Source organism: Emydura macquarii, unplaced genomic scaffold, assembly GCF_026122565.2.
Source record: "Emydura macquarii macquarii isolate MOO-44397 ecotype Brisbane River unplaced genomic scaffold, CSIRO-AGI_Emac_v2 contig_3506, whole genome shotgun sequence".
NCBI lineage: Eukaryota > Metazoa > Chordata > Testudines > Chelidae > Emydura > Emydura macquarii.
The window spans coordinates 7,848,076-7,866,810 of record NW_027133643.1 but is presented as its reverse complement, the minus strand read 5'-3'; the positions used below and the strand labels follow the sequence as shown (position 1 = coordinate 7,866,810).

Below are 18,735 nucleotides of genomic sequence, written 5' to 3'. Positions count from 1 at the left end.
TAGAAAAGTTATTTTCTTTCACCTCCTTCCCCTGGAATGTCATCTTATCCAATTGCTGGTCAAAATCTTTCAATCTATGATGAAAATACTAAAGCAACTTGGACGTATCTTTTCCTGCAGCTTTCCTTTTACAGATGGTTGTGACAAGTCATGGAGCTGCTATGTAATAACCTAAATTTACAGATATGTAATATAGTTATTGAGAGAGACTGTATTACAGTGGGGTAATGGAATATTTACTATGCGCCTAGACTGCTTTCATTCCAGGAGGACTGTTGCCAAGAAGAAAAGTGACCTCAGAAAAGGACATTCCCCCCGCCGCCCACACTTGAAAAATAATGGGCAAAGCTGTCCAGTTTGGTAGATCTTACATTCTGCCTCCAATAAGTTAAATGCTTTTTTTGCCAAGGCTAGGAACTAGGGGTATGTCTACACAGCCCACAGAAACAAGCTTCCCAGCTGGGTCAACAGACTCAGACTATAGCTGTGGGCAGCACTTTAATGTTGCAGCTTGTGATCTCAAGCCCCCCTCTCGCAAGCTGCAACTTCAAAGCGCTGTCTGCACAGCTGTTTTTAGAGCACTAGGAGAGCCCCACTGGCCTGAAACTGTTGACCCAGGCTGGGAGGCTCACTTACCAGGCTATGTAAACATAACCTAACAGATCTCAGGGCTGTAGACAGCTAAAAAGTGATTTGGTCTTGGGGAAAAGGGATGGTGGAGAGTTGGGGATGATCAGAAGGACTGAATGGCTCTTAAAGAACTCTCTCCCTGAGGTTGGGGGAGAGAATAGTTTGAGCTAAGGGAATGAACCATGCTAGCTGAATCCCAGAGGTCTTGGTGGTCTGTAGGAGACTTAGACCTACCAGGATCCCCATGTAGAAGATGGTTAGATACCTAGTCAGCTAGACATGTGTACAATCTGATTGTTTTAAGAACTGGTTTTCTCTGAAATGCATTTGTTCTAATAAATAATACTTTGCATTAAAAAAGCTGTCAGGTTACGGGGTACCACTGTCACAGAATTGCAGTGCGTTAGTCATGCCTTCTGAGGTAATCACTGTTGATGGGGGGGCGGACTGCAACCCAAGGGCAGATCTGCAAGTGAGAGTATGGTGTGATTCCCTCCCAAGAGAGGTGATGGCCAGAGACCTGTGAGGGGTGCATTCAAAGAGGCCAGAGATGGGAGTGTCAGGTGCAGTAAGCCCAGAAACAGGGACAGCAGTGAAGTATATATATATTAGGGAGGGATAAAATCCATCCTCTTTCCCAGGCCTACATACAGCCATCTGTGCCACATTCATTTTTGGTGTATGTGAGTGAGAGGAGTGGGTGAGGTATTAAGCAATGGTACAAGCAGGTCTCCACCCTATGCACGTTGCTGTTTGTAGGTGACCAAGGCTATATTTTAGTAGAAATCTGCTCCGCCTTTGCCATTTACAAGCCAAAGTCAGAGATCTTGTGATGGAAATATTACTTAGTGACCACACTCTGTGTCAATACACATACAAGGTGATCTTCACTGTTAACAGTGTCTCTTCTGCAGTGCAGTGCTTTTGTCTTAATATGAGCCTGAAAAAGACAGTAGTAATGTGCCTGCAAACCAAACTTAATCTACGTACTCCATTAAAGATTTAACCTGGTGATATTGCCTTGGTTTTGTCTGGATTCTTTAGTATAACCAGGCTGTGAAATATGTCCTTAACTTGGTAAATTGTATGCATCTAATTAGGAATGTCTGTGCATTATCCTTACAACTAAATTAGCTGGATCGGATGGTGGAAATGGAGTTTCTTGAGCAATCCCAAATTACTGGAATTGACGTTACGATAGTGATACTGAAGGTACGTGTTGGGATGCTTTATGTTCCAAAAGAATACGTGTAGGCTTCTTGAACAAGTAATGGCATCTTAATGATTCTGCCACGTTGAGTACATTATTGGCACTAAGAAAATAGCAAGAGCCAACTGAGCTAAGGAAAGAGCACGCACTAAATAGAACTGAATCCGCTGTGCCAAGGACAAACATCCACATGCAAAATCATTACAAAAATCACTCACTGACTGGAATGTGGATTTAGCTTTGTCTGTAATGGGAAGGCCCATGCTAAATATAGCCTTTCAACTGTCGTAACAGTAGACTTCATTTTGTTTTTTATGGACTATGAATCAGTGTGTTTTAATTAGGCATTTCAAGCTTCCTCCAACTGCTTTGTATAATAAGAAAGTAGAGTCCTCCACAGGGTAAGAATTGTTACCCCAGAGTTATTGCATGTAACTCTTTATGTTGTGACTCCAATATTTCAGATAAGGGAACTCAAGGAAGGAAGATGGACATTACATAGTCAAGAAAACCAGAGATTTAAAACTGCTGAATTAATTTAAAAGAGGATTACGTTGCCCTTTTCAAGATACAACCTAAATCTTTATATTTCTACTTGCCTTGAATAATGCTGCTTGACATTAATGCAGTCTTGTAGCAGCTTATGTTCTGCAAGAGAACAAGAGAAAACTCTTAGTCTGTCCTTATAAGTATCAGTTTTGAAACTGATTGGTCACTGAATCAGAATTGGGTTGATAGTTATAGTAAAATTTGGTGAATATTTGGATGATTAGTTTGCAAAACAACAGAGGTTGAACTTAACTTTTTTTATTAAGTAAAAATATATAACTGAGAGGAATCTATACAGACCCAAGCCCAATGTAGTATTTGTGGAGATTCAAACACCACTTTTCAACCAGAAACTATCAGATAGCACAGATGAGAAACACTCCTCATGTCTCTGGAACTTGCCTTTTTCCAAAGGCCCTTTGTAGCTATTAAATTCCATTTGTTTTTAAGCCAGTTTAAGAGATATCAGTTTATTGCACTAAAAGGATTTTCATTAAAAAAAATAGTTTCAGAAGCTCAGGAAGGAGCTATTAGGTTGGACTGTTCTTCTGTCTTAAAAAATGCAGATGTGGTCTGTACGTACTGCCTCTATTGAATGGATCTGAATGAATTTCAAATTGAGGTAAGTATATAAGGAATCGTCTAATTCAGCACTTGCTCACTCTGTTAGCAGCAGGGCAGCATTACCTACTGAACAAGGAAGGTGAGGGAGGAGGGCAGGCTGCCGTGTTCACATATACTTCACATTGCAAAAGTGAGTGTGTCCATTCTAGTCTGTAGCATACATAAGTCAAGGGTGAATTATTTTCTTCCCCCCCCCCTTTTTTTTTAAAGGAGTTAGAGTGTGAACTCCACTCTGTGGTCCCCCTCTTCTCTCACTCTGGGTCTAAACCATCCTGCACCAGTGGTTTGAGCTACTGTTTTCTGTAGTTTCTCCCATAACCCCATCACGCCAATGGTTAGGGCAGCATTTAACTGTAAATAACTCAAAGAAACTCTGACAAGAACTTTTCTCAAACATCAGGTTAGGAAGAGAATTAGGATGAATGGAATAAAACATATAGGGAATGAACTTTGTGATACAAGGATTAAAAATGCAACTGGGTGGTCATTTTGCCACAAAGTATGTGTTCTTCTTTCTTTCAGTGAGGCTAAGATGCATTTAATAGCAGATATGAAAGTAGCCATGATAATGGTCAGTACTAAATATTAGAATGTATTATGTATGACTTATTGTTTTGTTAAATTACTGGAGTTTTGTGTGTTTCCATTGCTACCTATAAAACACAGTGTCTGTTTGTGAGGACTTGTTAGGATATATTTAGCTTATTTAAAAACAAATACCAGGTATTCCATCCTTTAGGACTAGTAGCTCTCCCTCTGTCCATATTGGCTTATGCCAGTTTCCTTACTGCACCTTTTGAGAAGAGGTATCTAGCAGTTCCTTACCTTTGGCAGACAGCCTAAAAGGCAGCATCTTCTATGGGCTAGATCTCAGCATTGGGTGTCAGAAGACTTTGATTCTGTTCTTGGCTGTGCTGGGGACTTAGGTGACCTTGAGCATTCATTTCACTATTCTGTGCCTCCACTTTCCCATCTTGCCCACCTTTTTGTAAAGTTATTTGAGATTGATGGAAAGCGCTATAAGTATAAAGCAAGTTTATTACTTTTGTCCTCCTTCTGCTGCTCTTGAGGAGCAAAGCCAGGTTCTGTCTTGGAAGCATCCAAAATGCTTGTTCCACAAGCAGCGGTCTGTACCAGCAATCCCCAATTCTTTAAAGTAAGGAACACTTCTGTCTGGAATGAAATTACACTGCATAATAAAAATTAAGAATGAAATTTAGCTAGATTAACGCTGTGATAAGCAGAGCTAACTCAGGCTTGATCTCACAGTAAGAACTTTTCAGTTAAGCAAGATATAAAACTTTATATTTTGGGGCAGTCTTCATGAGAATAATTTGGAATTCTAAGTTCCATCCAAGAGACTCTTGAAGGGAAGAAGGGCTTTCTTAAGCTTGGTGTTTGGGAGTTAATGTCCATCACGGCATTGATAATTTTCTCTCATCTATTAGGTAGATATCCCTATACAGTTATTTCCATAGTACAATATATGTGATCAAGTTCATTATCCCTCTTCTGTTTATAGTCTTCTAAATGTACATGCACCTCTTGGTAAGAGGTGGTTGAATGAACAAACAGAAATCATTGACGGACTTCTGTGAAGTTGGCCTCTAGGGGAGCCAAGCTGAATTTGCTTAATTAGGGCAAAACTGCTAAGAATGGGGCAGGCAGACCCCCAGTACTGGTGGTTATTTTGAAAAATATGATTCATCAAGATAGCAACAAGCAGCTTCTGTTCACTTTACTGTTTATCTAGAAGCCAAAAACACAGTTTCCTTACAGCTATCCAGACTCTGGCTTCCACCCAGACAGTCAAGTCAAATATGATGGAGATTACTGAAAATCTTTGTCTATCATATGTAAAAAAAAAAAAAAAAAAAAAATCTACCAATCCTAAAGGATCAGGCACATTACCAACCGGGTCAATGAATATTTCAGATCCTACTTAAATACACTCTTATAGCCAATGCTTATTAACTAAACTCATATTTATTATTTTTAAAAAAGAAAGAGAATATTAGTTAAAAGATCATTGTACATATAGATGAGAATAAAGTCCATAGGTCAGTTTCATAGTAGAGATGTTATGCTGAGTTGCAAAGTTCTTTTAGGATCAGGTTTGTTACAGTGGTGAAATAAACTGCTAATTTACAAAGTCTCTCTGGAAATTACCCAAACAGCTTGGAGATCATCAATTCTTGTTTAGAACTTTCTTGTTAGAAATCCTGTCCAGAGAAATGAAGCAGGAAATGAAGACAAAATGGAGATGTTTCCAGGGCCTTATATACCTTCTGCCATGTGTATGGTTGCTTTCTGTCTTAGCTCGTGGTAATTTACAAGCAGAAGATGGAGTCCAGGGTCACACGAGCAAGTCACATGCCCTTGCATGCTTTGTTGAGTCATAGGAGCAGCCATTATCCATATTCTGGCTAAAATGTCTACAGGAAAGCTCACCGGATGGGGACAAACTCCTTCTATGGCCTATTATGAAAGCTAAGTATCCTTTAATGGACCATCAACTTGCATAGTTCATTCACAGTTGGCTGGCTAGACTGTATACAAACTGTGTTATCCCAGGAGAAAACACATTTTGAAAAAAGGATAGTCATATTTATAACTTCAGATACAAAGATGATACATGCATATAAACAGGATAATCATGCTCAGCAAATCATCACTTTTCCATTGATACCTTACATGACACACTTTGTATAAGATTTGTTGCAGTTATATAACAGTGGTAGCAACAAAGATATGCATGATCATATTTTAATCATATAATGTCACATCTTCATACTATATATATTTAACATCATGATACCATCCCTCTTGAAATATCCACTCTTCATGAAGCTGACTGAGAAAACGTTCTCCTTAGAACAGGATCTTTTATTATATTAATGGCTTCTTTTGTCCCCAGGAGATCTTGGTTTCCATGATAAATTGTCAGATAACGCGTATATAGACCTAATACTGAAGTTACCAACATATAAATAGCAGATATAATTCATATTGGAAAGCTAAGGGACTGACTGTCATGCACTAAAATGCAAACTCCTAAATTGTTTTTACCTAGAACGCTATTTTAGTAAGCTGATTTGATTTCTTCTGTTTGTTTTCGTAGGCGCTTAAAATAAGAGAGAGCTGCAATTGCCCCTCTCTTCCTGGATCAGACCCTCGTCTCATTTTCAGACTTAACATGAAGCATCTTCTGGAAGCATCTAAGGATCAAGAAGGCCAGAATGCTACTGAGCATAGTCATGCAAAGCCAAAAGTGGACTTTTCTTCTGTTCAAAAGGAGGAAGAGATTCCAGTAACTTTTGCAGTTAAAAAGGAACCAGTAAACTGAAGGGGAAAACATTCGCTTGAATATCTTTATAAACAGTTCACTGAACAGATTTTTCCTGAAAGCCTTTTGATCCTTTTGGGATGATAAAATTGGCAGACAGCTACAAATCATATTTCTATCTCTATGGTGCCTAAAATCCATTGAGGAAAGCTTTCTCTCTCTGTATCACAAAGTAGATCAAGCCATAAATATTCTGTGTTCCCAAACTTGTGATGATCTCCCACTTGGTGCAATGAGGAACTCTCCCCACATGTAGAGAGCAATATATTGGAGTAGACACAAATACTTTTATTCAATAAGGAATGCTAAATATAAATCACTTTTGCAGGGGGGCAAAAATCTCTGTACAATCCATTTACACAAATAGCAGTAAAGCAGAGAAGCAATAAAATGGCCAGTGGGCTGGACATACATCCACCTAATTGGATAGCTTTCTGCTTGAATTTTTCTTATTAAATATCGTCTAAACACACTTCAGAATACAGGTTGATTCAGCATTTCACTTCTAAGCAATCCAAAAGGGTTGTGCAGAGCTGTATTTAAAAGTTAAGTCAGAAAATGTACAAGGCAATCTTTTTCCTTTTAAAAATCAGTGGATAAGAACTGTGACTTGTAGTGCTGGGATATTTTGCAAGGGATCACTTTAAATGGTGTCTTTAAACAATCAAGATGCTTGTTCAAAAGCCAGATTTGCTTCAGTGGCAGCTGATCTGGACAGATCAGTGCTTGACTATTAGTGATAGGCACTCTATAAATACATTAGGTAGTCAAACCCTATGAAATTTCTAGGCTGCACAGCTGCAGCAGCTGCACCCTATTTTGAAAGTTTATTTCTCAGGAAACTGCCCTCTCATGCCAGTTGAGAAGTCTGTCTCCCAAGTCTGTCTCTCTTACTGCAGAGATGAGGACTTGGAGTTGCTGGCGATGGGATGAATGATGAGTGCAGTTCCCAGTGCAAGGCATTGGTTGGAGTCAGTCAGGTAAAGAAGGAAACGTAAAGGAAACACTTCCAAAATGGAGCTTGGGAAATACGCCTCTCCCGCATTGTACAGTGAACTTCTCAGATTGAATTGAGGGATGTGACCTCCTTCCCCCCACTGACACACCTGGTTGGGCATCCCTAATGCCAAACTTGATTTTAGGAGCACCTCATCGGGGTTTGTGTAACTGGAAGGCAGAAGATTTCTCTGCACCTTCAACTCTCCTATAAGTTTGGGGAGCCGCCACTCCTTTCTTTCCCCACCAACCTGGGAGTTGAACTAGCAGGCTTTGAAGCAGCAAAGAATCCCCACTCCAAGAAGCTCCCTGCTACAGAATTATTTTATTCTTTGTCCTTTCATGATGGACCAACCTTTCCTCCCTTTAGCTAGGCCTTCCGTGTAGCACAGCCAGCACATCATGTTTATTTTCAGCTGGTTGATATGCTCTTGCTTTCCAATTCATGAAAATATTGTGTGCTAGTTTTACTGGAGTAAAAAAAATGATACAGTGAACAAAAGAGGAAGAAATCCCTTTCTTTTACTGGTTGAAATGTTTGTATTATCTAACTATGCATTGTTTTGGGATCAGTTTTTTAATTAAAGTTCAAGAAGAAAATCACTGATACTTTCTGAAGAGAGATGAATAGAACTGGGACTTTTCATCTTGGAAAAGAGATGACTAATGGGGGATATGATAGAGGTGTATAAAATCATGATTGGTGCAGAGGAAGTAAATAAGGAAGTGTTATTTACTCCTCATAATGCAAGAACTAGGGGTTATCAAATGAAATTTATAGGCAGCAGGTTTAAAATGAACAAAAGCAAGTATTTCTTTTGACAACGCAGCGTCAACCTGTGGAACTCTTTGCCAGAGGATATTGTGAAGGCCCAGACACAGGGTTATAACGGTTAAAAAAAACTCGATAAGTTCATGGAGGATAAGTCCATCAATGGCTATTATCCAGAATGGACAGGGATGCAAAACCATGCTCTGAAGTGTCCCTAGCCTCGGTTTGCCAGAAAGTGGGAATTGGCGACGGGATGGATGGATCACTTGATGATTAACTGTTCTGTTCATTCCCTCTGAAGCATCTGGCATTGTATCAGAAGATAGGATATTAGGTTAGATGGACCATTGGTCTGACCCAGTATGGCCATTCTTTCATATGTGGTGGGGGGAAAGCTGCAGGATTTTATTAGGGTGTTTGATAATGTGCATCACCTCATGGTACAGATAGAATTTGAATCATCCTGTTTATTATAAAGGGGAGAACTGTGACATTTTAGAATGTACCCATACAAAGCACAATTTCTTTTACTTTAAATTTCCTTTGAATGCAATTTTTTTTTAAAAGACTATTCAGCATTGGTTGTAGGCAGAGTCTGGAAAAGAGTTTCCGAACAGTAGTTCATTTCCTGACTTAAACCAAAGGCCTGGGTCCTTCAAGCCATCCAGCATCTGTGTTTGAGGGGCAAGGGGCTGTATTCGCAATGTGCTGATGTTGTCCAGGCCAGGTTATATATATTTAGATTAACTGCATACTACTTGCAAGCTATTTTTAAATTGGTGTGAAAGATGCCACTGGCAACGGGCGGCCAGTCTGGCCTGACCATTATCCATCCATCCATTATTTTTATTCCTAGTGACAGGAGTTTATGTAACAGACGTTCAGCAATGTGTTAAGGCATTTGGACATTGTCACCCGGAGGTAAACAGAAAAACACACCATTTAGATTTCCCTGTGGATTTTATAGTTTAAACTGTATAGCTGAGACCCCAATGCTTCTCTGTCCCTCCCAGCCCAGTGTCAAAGCTTGTTTTGTTATCCAGTCCTCCTGGTTGACATGCAACATGATTTTATGCAGGGAAGACTAGAGAGAAGCTAGAAAGCCTTTTTATAGAGTTCATGCATTTTTAAATATAAATGTATGTAAATAAACTACAGAAATACCATATTTCTACTTTATCAGTCCATTTTAGGTGGCCTAAGTGTTATGTTAGTGAACGCTTGAGATACAAATATTGGTATTTAATAAGTAAGAGTTCTTTGAATTCCTGTGTATAAATGCCTTCCTTATCATATAAAGATGAGCCTGAACCAAATCTCCAGACTTAAACAACCTCTGAATTTGAGGTGTTCAAAATCTAGATCTGTATTTTGCACATTGATCCTATGTCAAGTACTTTATCAAGTGTTTTTAAAAGATTTCTTCTTTCATTTTTGCAGAAAGAATTGGATATCCAAACCCTGAGTTTGCCTCTTGTTAGCCTCATGTGTCTTAAGTGCTTTCTAAAACCTATACACTGCATTTGCCTAAACCCCTACAGAATTTTTGTTTAAATATTTAAAAATACTTTCTTGCCCATACAGAAATAGATTAAATTTAAAGATGTTATTTTCTGAAGGTCTGAGAGCCTTGAGCAAAATCTACCCTGGCCCATTTATTTGTTAAAGAAACTGTAAACATTCTCAATCCTTGTGGAGTTCATTTTAAAATATACTTCCACTTGGAAAAAATATTGCAATTACCAACTTCTAACTAGCTGTGAAACCCTTGTATTGAAACCTGCAATTGGATAGTTTAGTGGACTCCAGTGAATGAAAGAAAAGTTGGAATTGAAGTGGAAGGAATTCAGTACTGAAAGATGAATGGCATCACAAGAGGGAGAGTATAGCATGTAAAATTAAGACAGATTGGTAAAAATGTTTCTACCTTCTACTGCCAGTGCTGCATGCTGTGCTTCACAGCTTCTTATGGAAAGATTAAGTCCACAGTGTACACAGTACTAAATTTATTATGTATTTACCTTACCAGGAGTGTTGAGAAATTTGACAAGCAGGAGACATGCACACAAGGCAGTCTTATAATAAAAATGGCTTCTTGTAACTTCTTATTTTGCCATGTTTTGCGTCTTATTTTAAAATAATGCGTTTTTTGAATATTTTGATGTGAAATATTTGCTGAGAAACCAAAGCAAAGTACTGTTAAAAATGTATTTTGTTTTGAAACTGTTTGGAGTCATTAAAAAGAGAAACAAACTCTTGCAAGCTCAAATTATTTTACTGTCTGTCCTCCTGAAGCTCTTCTGTAGTGTTGCATTTCTATGGCAATACTTAGGGTTGAAAAGGCATTTCTAGTATAATCCCCCATTTTCAGATACTTAACTGTCTTGAATTCTCAATGTGCTGAAATTTCTTATGCATACTCTCAGTTCACAGGATTTTCTTGGTGGAGAGAGGAAGAATTGGTAAAATTCTATTCAGATGTTTTTCTAATGAAAAAGACATCATTTTTTGTTTTCTAATCCATATTTCTTTTTTCTTAAACATCATGTGGCATGGATTTAGCAAGGGCTACTAATTGGCATTTCTAGATCACTCAAAGCACATCACAAATATTAATTAGACTCACACAACACCTTCATGGGTGAACTCTGTACTTATTTTTTAGGTGGAGAAACTGGGGCATAGTAAGATAAAGTGACTTTACAAAGGCTACGCAGCAGATCAGTGGGAAAGCTGGGAATAGAGCCCAGGAGGTCTGAGTCAATCCCCACCTCTGAACACTTGACCATAATGCCTCTGTTTCTAAAATCACATTTTCTTTTAAACAAATTAAGGTGATAGCTATTTGAAAACTACATATTGTACATGTATAGCACGTGATCCACTGGTAGGTGCTCCTGCAGAGGTTTGGAAGTGTGCATATTTGGTTAATAATATACTCAGTTATCTGCACAAACCCTGAATAATCCTCAACTGTTCATTACCTTCAGTGTACCCTGACGAGTCTCTGAAGGCCTCATTGTTTTTTCCTCTCTGCCTAACTCCACTAAAGAAACAGATCCTAAAAGTCTATTGGTGCTGTGGTTGAGATGCTAAACACAGAAGTCAGGCAATTCAAAATCATGATACCCACAGCAAGCCTAACTTGGCTATGTTGTACATATATGAAGGCATAAAATGAAGTTCATACAAACAATGCAGGATTTTGCATTACTGAAGCGCACAGTTCCCTAATATGCACATGGTGTGGCCAAATTATAGCTGTGGTGGGAACCATAACTGAATTTTTGTGTTTTGAAAATCTACATTAGAGTGTAATGCAAAACTGTTAATACATTTTCAATATGCAGCATAGATACTCTGGCATGCTTCATGAGAAGGTGTTGCATGGAATCTTAGCAACAGCAAAACAAGGGCACAGAAGAGTTGTCGAAAGTGGCCTTGCATTTTCTTGTACTATTTCTAAATCTGCCTTTTTAAAATCAGTTTAATTTTAATTTAATTTTAATTTTTTTAACAGTTTTCCCCTAAAAACATCTGAGATGAGTGGTTTGCCTCAGTCTGATTTCTAATGCAAGAAAGACCACATCACCCAAACTCCAATTGCAGCTGACACCCTGTTGGGATTCTTGGCAGGCAGACCATGACTTGGAAACTCAGTCTCCCTCCCCGTCACCTAAAGTGGCTTCTCCAGAAAAGGGTGGAAGTGTATTGATGTGTGGTAAGGAACCTTGCATACTGCTGCCTATACTGTACCTTTTCTGTAACTAGGGGAAGACTTCTGTTTTCAGCGCTGTTGAAATGCTATCTTTAATGAGCATACATCCACCGAAAGGAAGGATGGTCTTGTGGTTAAGCAGAGAGTGAGCACTGCCACAGACTTCTGAGACCTAGAGCAAATAATTTAAGCCCAATTTTTTTTAAAAGTAGCTTCTGATTTTGTGTGCCTCAGTTCTTGGGGGCCCAATTTGAGAGAAATGGGGCCTGATTTATAAAAGGTTCTTAGCACTCAGAGCTTCATGGGAAGTTCATGTGCTCAATACTTCTAGAAAATCAGGCCTTAAGGATATCAAATTGGGCAACCAAAATCCAAGGCGGCACAAAGAATCAGAAGTCACTCCAAAATTTTTAGCTTTAACCTCTCTCTGCCTCTGTTTCCCCATCTGTAAAATGGCAGTACTTCCCTGTCTGCAGTGGTGGCACTATGCTGTTTGTAAAGCCTCTTGAGATCCCTGGGCATAAAACTCTGTAGGGTATACAATGCATTGGTTTTGGTTTTCTAACTAAAGGCTTTAAATGTCTAGGAATTAGTATGATGTAACTATCCTTCTGTGCTTCCGGAAGGTATGTTGTTTATTGTGGCATAACAGTACTTGCTGCTGTAAGGAAGAATTCTATTGTACAATGTGATAAACAAGCTGTTTACTGCACACCTATTCTGTTTTTAAACATGGATTATTACAGCAAAGAGCACTGATCTATTTTATAATGCTTGTTGAATGGGGGATTCTTTCATTGTGTACCTGCGTGTGTGGTTTGGCTACTGAGGAGAAAGGGCTGTCAAACCTCAAAAGTGTATCTTGTTTATAGAGAGAATTTTTTCCTCCCTGCCCCTGTACTCAGAATTAAACATTTACTGTATGTCTTAAGTAATATTTAATGGCTAGAGTACTACGTTTTTCATTTCAAAACCTAGTATGTTTGAATAGTAGAATCATAATAATCTCATTGTCAGTAAAAACCACGTTAGTGGTCTTTGAGAAGGTTATCTATCTGCCCTAATCACTGTTTAGAAAGGACCTGGTAATGTCATTTAGGAAATAAATATTGTAGTGTAAGTACTAGTACATATTTAAAATTTCATTTAGAATTCTGAGCTGCATCGGAATTTTTTCCATTCTGGCTGTGCCTGCTTCACAAATGCTGTCTGTATATTTCTGCTGGGGCAGTCTGGGTCACAGCACAAGCTGGTGTGTCTGTTTAGTGTACAGTAGTTGGTGGAAGAGAAAAGAGAGTTTGCTGTATTTAAATAATTTTGCATTTTGATTTAATATACATTTTAAAAACAAAAGCCTCACCGCATTGTAGAGATGTGGCGGGAATTGACAAGAATTTCTGCCGACTAATGGTGCCTTTGCTACAAGGAATGGGGCAAAAAATAGTTTAATGAAATAGTAAGTATTGACAAAGAATTACAAATGCCAATTTGTTCAAACTTGTATGGAAGTTCTTTAAATCCTGACACTATGATCTCTGCCCTATATCTCCGCAGTCTAAATGTTGTGATTGAAAAGGTCTTTTCTCTTCTGAACTGAACAATCCTAATTTAAAACCCGATAGCCTCAAAATGTAAACAAAAGGAAGTTCATTAAAGGTGTACTCCTTTCTTTGTTTTAAATTATTTTTCCTCTTTCCGCTCCTCAAAACTGTCTTAGATCCTTCAATACAAAATATGTCTCTACTAATCATGTTCTTTTCCATTTGTCAACTTTGATTCCCCTTCCCCCTCCCACATACAGTCTTCCACTACTTACAAAGGAGCTAAAATTAACCTGGTTTTATGGTGATTCATTCACTCAGCAGCATTGAAGGTATTTTGTCAATTATGTAAATTGTGGGACTAAGGATTCATGTGAGCTGTCTTTGGTTTTTAGTTTTAAAAAAGTTCAGTTCTGGGTTTTTTGGTCAAAAAATCGGAAAATGGAAAATTTATTTTGCAAAACGTACTTCCATTTTCCATTCAGCTCTATAAACAGAGATGTTCTGCTGAAAATATTTAACATTTATGGTTTGAAAACCAGTGTAAGTCTTGCTCTCTCTTTTTTTTTTTTTTTCTTTTGCAAAGTCCAATTCCACCTCACTTCACATTAATTGAAAAGAAAAATATACATAACTGAAAACCTGACTGCAAATGCAGAACTCTGATAAAGTCACCATTGATGATAATGCATTGTATTTGCATTGTATTTTTCAGGCTGTGTAGAGCGCGGCACAGCTCAGGAAGGGTAAGGGCAACGGAAAGCTTACTTTGGGTGCTCCCCTATTCCTTTATCCTCAGCAGAATTTACAGATGCTGCTCTAAATTTCACTGGTTGTTATTGGCTCCAAGGAGCTACGAAATCATCTGGAGATGAGCAGGTTATAGTGAAGACCTAGCAATACCACCTTTTGCTCCAGTCACATCCCCTAAACCAGTAACTGAATCTGCCAGTGGTGTGGTGCAAAGTGGCTTCCTCACAGCTGAGAATATGGCACTGTGTACATATCAAAGCCCTTTGTAAAGGCAATTAAGTGTTATCTTTGAACTCTGACAGAGAGATTAAGGCCAACATTTTAAAAAGTGGTCATTGGTTAAAAAGTTCCAGAGTGGTAGCTGTGTTAGTCTGTTTTCAGCAAAGCAACGAGAGTTCTGTGGCACCTTAAAGATTAATAAATGTATTTGGGCATAGCTTTTGATGAAGTGGGTTTCTGCCCATGAAAGCTTCTGCCCAAATAAGTTTGTTAGTCTTTAAGGTACCACAGGACTCTTGTTGTTTTGATTAAAAAGTGGTACCTCAGTTATTGAATCTTGAGACAACTTTGAGCCTTGTTGTGGGAGGTGCTGAGTGCCCATAACTCCAGCTGAGTTGACGGGATGGGATCTGTAGGGGCATAGTCTGAATTTTGGGCCCAGAGTGTCACAAGCTGGGGAGGGGCTTAGTGATTTTCTGAATCTGATCACCTATCCTGGGTAATGAAGCGTTTGTGAAGAGCCCAGCTGTTGATTTTACCATTTCATCTTCTCTCCATCTGCGTTCTGTGGAGAATGCATGTAACAGGAATGCAAGTTGCTAAGGGAAATGGTCCTATTATGTGTTGGTGGCCTCGTTCATGCAGTTTTTTTCTTCCTGGGCTCTGATAATTATGTTGACACCTTTTAAAAAGTGTTCGTATTGCAAGCGTGCAGTCAAAAACTAGTAACAGAATGCTTGAGTTAGTCAATATGCCTTTAAATTGTGTGAAGACTTTTTAAAAATAATCTTCAATTTTACTGCTCACCCAATGCTCATCTGTTGTTCCAGCAAATAAATGTTTGGGTCATTAAGCTTGTACAGTTGCCAATGTCCTCATGTCAAAGATAATTTTAACCAGTTCTTTCTGGAGATAAATGTCATCTTGATTCATTGTGATGGTTTATCAAACATAGTACAAAAACATTTTAATCCTTGAATGTCATTCCGTAAAAGTCTTTTACCTTCCATTTTTCATCTAACCTGGCCGCACTCAATCAGCCGTAAACGGCTTTGCGGCTGTTAGTTTTAAATGTGCTTGGGAAAAAGGCTGGCATGACACCATACCAATGTTCTGGCCACTAAGTAGCTACAGTATGGCCAACAGCTGTCCAGGGTTCTCCGTGCTGCCCCCTGTTGTGCCTCAGTGCTGGGCTGGAGGGACCACTCCTGAGCGTGAGTGGTTAGTTTGGTCTCCATCCTCATTCAGCCATCGGCCTTTGCTAAAATTGACAAAAAGGGAAGGTGTTCCTGTGTGTGGTTGGGTTTATTTTTCATGATGTGGTTCCTTGAACAATGAGAAGTGGATGAGGCCACTATCTTGTGACACATACGTTACTGAAGCGCCATCAGAAGGTAATGACTTTCACCCACTCTGTAACATATTGCCTGTGAAGGAAAGGTCGTGCCAACCCTTGCAAATTTTATCACAAGTCACAGATATTTGGTATTTTACTTAAAGCCCCAGCTAGAATCCAGTAACTTCATGAAAATCTCAGCTTTCATTTTGAAGAAATAAGTTTTTAGCCCTCATTCTTGCAGAGAAAAGCGGGAAGAGACGAAGGAAGTGTACCCTAAAGACTCAGAAACCAGAAGGCTAATAACACCCCCCCCCCCCCAATCATTATTTAAAAGAAACACTCATGATTTTTGGGACCTGATTCAAGAAAAAGCCTCAAGACAACTCTTCTTGTGCTACAGGCATGAGTCTCTGGTGTCCCTTGCTGGACGTATTGCAGCCAGCCGCTCAATCTATTTGAGTCTCATGCTATTCCTGGCTGTGTCACGGATAGCTACACTGGATAGAGGCCAATCTCCTTGCCATTCGAAGGACTGGGTTCTCAGCCTGACCCCCTAAGGAAGTACCTATGAGAAAATATATATATAAATTATCTGTTGTCTGCAGTGCGCAAATTCATTATAGCTACCAACCTAAGCTGAAATTGAGCCTGTGACTTAGAGGTGAAAGACTTCATAACCTGTTATTAAACCTCTGAGATGTTCAGTCCCCACTAATTTGATGTTTCAGATGTAATTTTCTCCACAGGTATTATGGCTTCATTAGCACACGGTACATGATGTCTCTTCACACCACAGCACCCATGTACAGCATTTACCCATTAGAGAGAATTCAGGAACAGTCAATGGTACAATAACTGGAGCATACACATCCAAAATAAATGTGTGCAGTGTTTATTTTTTTTAAACACAGGGTGAATTCTTGCAGTCTCTATTCATGAGTTAGTCTCCTATCGACTATCTAAAAATCCCTTCCTGAATCTTTTCTTTCAGGTTGTTAAAGTTGATCAAATTAAAATATATTGACTGTAGTCAGGCTGTTAACTAAACATACCCAAACAACAAAGTATTTTGGTTGATAATTATAAATACTAATTTCTTGAGTGCAATATAATTGACTGTATAATTCTCTTCCATCCATTATTTTTATAGTTAGGGATCAGAGAGCCATAAACAAATGTAAAATTATGTGTTGTTTTTCCTTACCAATTGCACCTGTTGGCGAGCTAAATTCCTATTTGACTGATTATCGCCATAATAGTTGTGGCTGACAGCATTTTCACTGATAGATCCCAAAACATGCCCCAAACTACAAACTCTGCTGTATTTCTTGACCTACCCACTTTCTTCTCAGCTTTTACTGACTCTTAAGTTTTCACTGGGAAGAGAAATTTAAGGGCATGAATATATTGGACAAAGTTTGACTTCTTTCTTTTCTTTTTTTTTTTTTTAAACAGAGGGGTTAAAAACAGTTTTCCATAAAGTATTTGGTACATTCCACCATAGAAGTGAAAGGTTTTCTAGTCTCTCCTGCTCATTAGATGGCACTCGTGTACACTTGACAGCATGGTCAGGGCAGCTGTAATTCTATCGTGTTCTCATCCCGTTGACCTCCTCTATAATCACATGTAGAATATTCATTGAATACCAAAGAAACAGGGCAGGAAAGGCAGCCTTTCACCATCCTCAAATCGGTGTGAGAGGAGGGCACAAGCAACATATGGCAGCAGCAAAAGCTACTGGCAGCTGCTAAATGTGCTAAGCACCTGACAAGTTTGGAAATCTTCCAACAGGCTCCAAAATTCTTGCATATGTTTCATGGGTGATATTTCATAGCTGCAAATACTCAGCCGCCTCTCCTCCCAACCTTTTTATAATGGCTCTAGAGGTGAACCCAAGGGACCATGAAGGATGCAACTATTTGCCACAGAAATGGAATCTTTCAATGCCTTTGCTCTCTAATTTCTAGGACGTGCATGTAGGACTCAATTCAACCCAGTACTCAACAGCATTATCCTTTCCAAACTTTAAGAATATACTTTCCTGTTCATGTTGGATCCTGTTTCCTCTTTATCAGATAGTCTCGTACAAATAACACTGGCATTTAGACGACCTCTGCCCCTGTCCAAACACTTCCTCCCCCCACCACTCCCTGTATTCAAGCTAATGCTTGAGGTAATTAAATTTCTCTCTTTTTCCCTCTAGCAACATTGATCTATATTGGATATTTAGACTCCAGAGAACCAAAGCTCTTTATTCCTGCCTGGAATATATTGTCCTCAGATTTATTCCATACGTGTGCAGAATAAATGATGAAGGAATCATCTAGCAGAGTTGCAGCAGCATGATTTGTGAACCACACAATGGCAGTTTGGCTGCCTCGGCCTGTTTTGTAATAGATGCATTGTAACACCTTCATTTTTAGTCTGGCTTTGTTAAATTACCAAAACGATTTTCCTTTTCACTGTTAAGTGGGTTTAATGGAGAGGCTCTCTCATTAGAGTAAACTTGAAAAATGGTGGCTGTGAGCTGGGTGAGTTCCCTCTGGCTCTGTTGCAGGAAAGACAACTGTTAGCCATTCCTCCCTCTGACACCAGGAATCCTTGCAGGAGGCTGTCAGCCATCTAGTCTCACCTTCTGTTGTCACAAATGTTCAGGGAGGAGCCACTGACCATACAGAAAGTTGCACGTGCGAAAAGTTAGGCATGCACCATTGCACCTGCATTTGTAATAGCCAGGCTGAGCCCCTGTTGCAAATCTCCTCCTTTATTAGCCCACAAAAGAAGGAAAATGCATGGGACCAGGAGTTTTTGTTTTTATTGAGTGCTGACAGTGTGCTTGTCCCTGTATACCACATATAAGGCAGGGTCTATGCTCCAAGGCGATTAAGGCCAGATTTTCAATAGGTTTTAGTAACCAGTGGCTCCCAATATCTTCAGTGGGAACCGATGGGTCCTGAGCCCCTTTGAAAATCTGACCATTTCATTTTAGGTGCGTAAATGGAAGCTGGAAAATTTGGAATTTCTTTGGAAAATTCTGG

General features: G+C 39.1%; 1 protein-coding gene across 7 annotated transcripts in view; it reads left to right on the top strand.

The window, feature by feature from the left end:
* The window catches only part of OMA1 (OMA1 zinc metallopeptidase), a 45,536-nt gene extending 27,259 nt beyond the window's left edge, over positions 1 to 18,277 (top strand). For 3 of the 7 annotated variants that reach the window (XM_067535490.1, XM_067535491.1, XM_067535489.1), the window contains exon 9: positions 6,135 to 7,958. In XM_067535490.1, the coding sequence (XP_067391591.1) occupies positions 6,135 to 6,359 (225 nt within the window). In that variant the 3' untranslated portion in view covers positions 6,360 to 7,958. The other 4 variants (XR_010917529.1, XM_067535495.1, XM_067535494.1 and 1 more) reach the window with 4 other exon arrangements.
* Positions 18,278 to 18,735: the final 458 nt, after the last annotated feature.